The 6,323-nt window shown below is 40.3% G+C and overlaps 1 protein-coding gene across 1 annotated transcript; it reads left to right on the top strand.

Annotated features, from left to right (window-relative positions):
* Window positions 324–6,118, top strand: C14H8orf22 (chromosome 14 C8orf22 homolog). Its single transcript, XM_005688962.3, has 5 exons — window positions 324–555; window positions 825–919; window positions 2,249–2,326; window positions 2,615–2,714; window positions 2,960–6,118. The coding sequence occupies exons 2-5, from the start codon at window positions 865–867 to the stop codon at window positions 3,078–3,080; spliced, it is 354 nt and encodes a 117-aa protein (XP_005689019.3). The 5' UTR covers window positions 324–555; window positions 825–864; the 3' UTR covers window positions 3,081–6,118.

Genomic DNA, 6,323 nt, shown 5'->3' with positions numbered 1-6,323 from the left:
GCTTCCCCGACCTCTTTTCTGTCCCCCAGGACCCTGTGACTCTGCGCTGCATCCCTGTGGCCGTGATGACATCCAGTCCCCCTGCTGGCCTGCAGCCTGTCCATGGTGTCCCCCTCAGAGCCCAGCGTGGTGCTGTCCCCAAGTGTGTGACTGGCCCCAAGTTTGTGTCTCTGTCCCCACAGTGGCTATTACCTCTCTCCCTGTCAAGCCAGCAGTCCTGAACCAGGACTGTCCAGAGGGCCAGGACAACACTACGTCCGGGCCAAGACCTGCCTGGCCCACAGCCCCGCCTCGTAAGCTGACCCAGTCAAGGGCACACAGGCAGGCAGGGTGCCCCTGGCTCTGCCTGCAGTGGCCCAGTGCCCACCTGCGTCCACTCCCAGCTCAAGTTCCTGCCTTCCAGACCGAGGGGTACTGTGCTCCCTGACGGCTCACTCCTTGCCCCATAGCAGGTCTGTCCTGGATCACCATCAATCAGCCCTTCCCAACTCTGCATTTTCTGAAGAAGCTGTAGACCCACGTTCACTGGAAGAGCAGGCTGAAGAAAGCAGGCAGGTGAGTGATGGTCAGGGCTGTGTTGACACTTCTGGAGCCAGCTGTGGACATGGTTACACTTGGATATAAATTTTTTCTTGTGTTTTCACCTAATGAATTGCTTTTTTTGTTTATGGCAATGAATTTGATTACAATTTTGTGTGAACTCTTTAATTCTTTATGGGGTATTTATTACATGGTAAGTTACGTTGCTTTACAAAAAATACTTGTGGGAAAAGGAACAGGAACCCAATATGATTAACTTTAGCCTTTCACCGCCTGTTTTGCAGGCTGCCGGGCACCAACTCACTGGCTCCTGCTCAGGGCACAATGGCATCCGTGCCTTCCGCTGGTTGTCTTCTGGCCAGAAATCAGTATTATCGAAGTGAGTCATAACAACTCTAGAGGGTGGCCCTAGACAATATGATCTCAGGTGATGTTTGTGGGTATAATTAACCTACGTATCATGTCATGTCAGACCTAAAGGGAGAAGATGACAATTCTCTGTGACAGTGAAGAAAATAGGAATAGACCTATCAGAGACTCCCCGAATTAGTAAAAACTGTCAAACCTCATCACTTTGCTTTAACTATGTTTTGTTATAGCCATGAAACCATTAACACATAAATAAGTAAAAATAAGCTTATATTTCACAATTTTGGTGGGGTTGTGGGGAGGGTGGGTGCGCTTCCCCAGTGGCGCTAATGGCAAAGAATACTCTTGCCAATGCAGGGTGCGAGGGTTTCATCCCTGGGTTAGGAAGATCCCCTGGAGGAGGAAATGGCAACTCATTCCTGTGGGTTTTACTTTCATGTGCCTTGCCTTTAATAGGATGCACTAAAACCTGAAAATTTTACATAAATAAAATATTCATTGCTGAGAAAAGGGAAGTAGCACAAGTGTGTTTCAGAGATTCTCTCATTTCCATTTTCTCCTGTGGTTAATAGGTCAGCTTCTACCTGGCCAGTTTTATTTTTATTTATCTCTCCATCTGTGAAAACTTATAGCTAAATGGAAAAGTATAGCTTCTCGAAGAAAATTCAGACATTTCATAAAATGAAGCAATCATTTCAGAACCAAGCTATCATTTTTTGAAGTCATACCAGTTTGTAGAAAAGTCTTATTTCAAGGGTTATTTGTAGACAAGAGATGGAAACATCTACTAATTTATTCTCCCCCACCCAAAGTTAATCTATGCCCGTGTTCGTAGAATTATTACATTCTTAAAAGTTATTTTCCTATTCTTATCTTTTAGAACACTTAGGTTTAAAACACAAGTATGATATGACAAATTAGATGTTTTTCTTTTAAAATGATTCTTTTATTTATAAATTTGATAACTTCTGTAGGATATTTAAATATAATACATTATATATGACTCATATACAAGTAATATATTTAATATAGTACAATAATATTCATTCTTGATTTTGTACTTTTTAAGATTTTGAATTTGATAACATTTATTATATATTTTAACTTCTACTTAATATCTGTGTGAGAGTTGTTCACCAGGGAAAGGAACACACTTTATTAATACAAATGTAATATGCATTCTTCTGGGAGACTTCTGATTGGCTGGTATTATAACCAAATTTTCAGTTCATAATCCAGGATTAAATGATTTCAGGCCATGCTACTTGAGAGTTTATATGTAAAAATCTGTGTTGGCTTATCATTTATTTGCTTGTTTATTATTGTTTCTTTCCTACAGAGGCCAGTGTTTCTTCAGGCACCTCTTTAACTAGCCCTGATTCTGCCAACTTCGTAGGTGATGACAAAGCCCAGCTAGGTATGTAGTTTACTTCTTATCAGCATCACCCTCCCTATTTCCCTTTGTTTTTCATCTCTCAATTGTGTTTGATAAGACCCTGATGCTGGAAAAGATTGATGGCGGGAGGAGAAGGGGGTGACAGACGATGAGGTGATCGGATGGCATCACTGACACGTGGACCGGAGTTGGAGTGAGCTCTGGGAGATGGTGAAGGACAGGGGAGCCTGGCGTGCTACAGTCCTTGGGGTCACAAAGAGTCAGACACAACTGAGCGACTGAACCACAAATGTGCATTTTATTTGATAGGATCACCCGAAGTGGCAGAATCCACCTGGTGGTTTAAATCCTTTTTCCAGTCTGTACCTGTGTTTTCAAATGTAAAAAGAGAAGATCAGTCTGCTTGTGGGTAAGTTTAAGTTTTTTCCGATAAGAAGATTTCCTTTTCAGATGAAAACAGTGCATGTCATAATAGTCACATCAACCGACAGGGAGAAAACATGGTCCTCTCTGGAAGGTGAAGTCTTTGATGTGACCTGTACTTGAGGGCAGAGGTGGGGACGCAGTTTCTTCTAGTTAATCGTTAGTCAGATCTGAGCATTCTATCTCTAAAGAGAAATGGAAAACTCATATGCCGTTATTATTATGGTGTAGGGGGAATGGACCAGGAAGCAGAAGCAAGGTACCTTTAGGAACAAATAACTACTCTCTACTCCAACAAGAGGAATCACAGAGCCTTGGAGAAATGGCTGATTCTGGAACAGTAAAACAGTAAAAGACAAGCCTGGACCATTTCATGATGCCCCCAAAGATACAAATGCCCCCCAATGATGGGGATATATCAAAATGACACGGGAATGAATTGGGCACGTCTGGGACTATTTCAGCAATATTTTTCCAGTTTACCTTGACTGTGAAGACAACCTAGCTTACAAATAAGCATTTCTCAGCTGATGATCTTTGCTTTGCGGTTTGGAGGGCAGTGTTGTAACAGTTAACTACACTATGCAAAGTATTACCATTGTTTGCAACTCTATGTAATAGCCACCCTCTGAGGCCCTGCAGGTGCGACCCCCGGACCCTTTAGCACCTGAGCTACTCCTGGTGATCGTCTCCTTTATAAGAAGATGAAAACCTTCTGGATATCTCACTTACAAGACAAGACAAGACCGCTGCAGCCACACACATGGCAAAAGTTTAGGCATTTTCTTCAATGTTGAGAGTATTCCTGCCACCGGTGTCAGCTACATGGAGAACACTGGAAAAGCCTTTGAAAACATGTGACCTTCAAATATACATGATACCTTCAAACATACAAAGATTCATGTGAAATAGCCTTTTCATTACCCTTATAATTTTTCAAATTTTTTAAAAATCAAAAATTGTGTGTTAATTTTCAAAAAGCTTGTTAAACTCTCATTACATCTGTTAATTGTTTTATTATGCCTGAAAACTGAAGCATTCATGCCTAACATAATTGTTTTAAGAGCCCTGGATTCAGAAGTGTAAAAAAAGAGTTGCAGAAATTATATTTTTAATCATGAACATTGGAAATAGAAAACATACCCATTAATACATTATCTGTTGAATACATTACTGTACATATTTGGTTATGTAGACTTTAAAATTCATGATTGTAAATTATTTTCAACAGCATGGAAAACCATGATGATACCAAGTTGGATGAAAAAAAGCAGGATAATCTGTATATGATATGAACTTTGTCGTATTTAAAAGGTATATATGCTTAAGAGTAGATTGGAAGGGAATATATCAAAATGGTAACAATGGTTATTTTTAGAGATGGGAGTTTGGGTGGTTTTCATTTTCTTCTTTGTATTTTTCTGTACCTTTTCAAATTGACTAATATGATCATGGTTTTGTGTATAATTTGGAATACATAGAGGAGGGCTGGAATACACTTTCTGAATGTGAATATTCCTGACATCAGATAGAATATTTCCTTCTTTCCTTCATGTTTGGTAGATAATGCTAAAGGAGCTTCAGCTGAACGTTTTCTGATACTACTAGCAAATATCTTTCAACGTAAGCTGCCAGTCTTAGCAGTTAGGGATGCTGCGTTCACCCAGAGGTAGACATCAGTACACGCTGGTGTGGCTGACGGTGCACTAACCACCTGAAGGGAGCACTGTCTTTCTGCCAACACAGGACCATGCAGACATGGCAGGATGGCCTCCTCAGTGATGGACACCTCACCAGCCTTCACTGGTCCCTCCAGATGGGATGTGTTCTCCTTCTAAGTCACGTTCCTTCATCACTTTGCTGTCAGTGAAGGGATTCAAAGATCCCTGTGGCCCAATAGTACTTCATTGCTGACATTACTGCTCTTCTAATGGTTACTTGCCTTTACACTTTTTATGCATTAGTGGAGGCTCATTAAATCTTTGAGCTCTACATTTCATTTGCCTTTACTCTAAAATCAAATTAGCATGATTGAAGACTGAATTTTTCCAAAGTGAGAGAAAAGTGCAGTGAAACAAAATGGTAAATTGTGGGAGGTTTTGTTTTTAATTTGAGATTATTAACAAATTCCTTTTTTTGGTAATCACTTGGGATATGTGTGAACAGATGGCTTGTTTAGTTTATTGGGTAAATTTCCCCAAATAAGCTATCAAGTCGGTATTTACTTTGTCTACTTAGAAAGATACTGTTTGTTAAGTTACATTTTGCCTTTGTGTTTGCAGTATTTTTAATGTGTTTAGTGCTGTTACTGAAGGTTATTATTGTTTAAGATAGTTAAATTTTACATAAGGTTTTAAATCCAACATATTATCATGAACATATATAGTTATTAAGCACTTTAGATTAATGTATATATACACACACACTACATCTATTTGTGTGGATTTGTAGTTGCCAGATAAATAGATGTATAGCTATAGATCCTCTGAAAAATATTAGGAGTCTTTCCAAAAAATAATGTTAAAGTGAACTCATATAACGTTTGGCTTCCCTGGTGGCTCTGTCAGTAAGGAATCTGCCCGCCATGCAGGACGCTCAAGTTCAATCCCGGGTCAGGAGGATCCCCTTGAGAAGGAAATGGCAACCTACTCCAGTATTCTTGCCTGAAGAATCCCATGGACAGAGGAGCCTGGTGGCTGAAGTCCATGGGGTTGCAAAGAATCGGACATGACTTTGTGACTGTACCACATACAATGATTAAAAACTGAAAGGCTTGCTTTGTGCTATTCCAGAGTTTCTACAGAATTATGATGATAGAAATAGTGACAACAGAATGTCTCTTAGGTAAATTCTAGATAATTGATTCTCATGCAATTTTCCCACCATTCAGACACTTTGGGGCTGTACTTTAAAAAGTACCTCAGATGTAGGTCTCAGCATTAACTGTGGTTTTAGTTAAAACATCTCCTGGCTTTGTTGCCTACTGAAGAGATAATAAATAGTAAAGGTAATTATGTCAGAGGGGTGTCCATGTGATCTGAAACAAGCTATGATCATTCTAGCGTGATTTATGAAATGCTATTTGACTGGCCCTGGATGTTGGTATCAAACGAAACAAAGCTTTGATAATTTGCCCTCAGTTTCTATGGAAGTTTATGTTGAGATTCCACTAACCTTTTTGTGAAGTGGTTTTGATGGCAGGTTGGATATTATTGGCCCCATATTGATTACAGATAAAGCCACCAACAGCCAGTCCAATTCTGTCTGAAGTCCTTCTGCTGGAGCTTAGGCCTATTTGATGCTTCATACATTTTGTAGAAGTTTAGGTTGTTAGGCCAATACTTTGGCCATCTGATGCAAACAGCTGACTCATTGGAAAAGACCCTAATGCTGGGAAAGATTGCAGACAAATGGAGAAGAGGGCAGCAGAGGATGAGATGGTTGGAAGGCATCCCCGATTCAACGGACATGAACTTGGGCAAACTCCAGGAGATAGTGAAGGACAGAGAGGCCTGGCAGACTGCAGTCCATCGGGTCACAAAGAGTTGGGCATGACTTAGTGACTGAACAACAACAACAACAAGGGTTGTGAGAA

This window comes from Capra hircus, chromosome 14 (genome assembly GCF_001704415.2).
Source record: "Capra hircus breed San Clemente chromosome 14, ASM170441v1, whole genome shotgun sequence".
NCBI lineage: Eukaryota > Metazoa > Chordata > Mammalia > Artiodactyla > Bovidae > Capra > Capra hircus.
The sequence above is the reverse complement of the archived record's forward strand: the minus strand, read 5'-3'. Positions and strand labels throughout refer to the sequence as shown.

Bases quoted from the DNA above. Each gene is read 5' to 3' on its own strand.
- C14H8orf22 (XM_005688962.3), top strand. From the start codon at position 865: ATGGCATCCGTGCCTTCCGCTGGTTGTCTTCTGGCCAGAAATCAGTAT. The intron at 920-2,248 runs GTGAGTCATAAC...TCTTTCCTACAG, and splicing joins CAGAAATCAGTATTATCGAA to AGGCCAGTGTTTCTTCAGGC. The intron at 2,327-2,614 runs GTATGTAGTTTA...TTTATTTGATAG, and splicing joins TGATGACAAAGCCCAGCTAG to GATCACCCGAAGTGGCAGAA.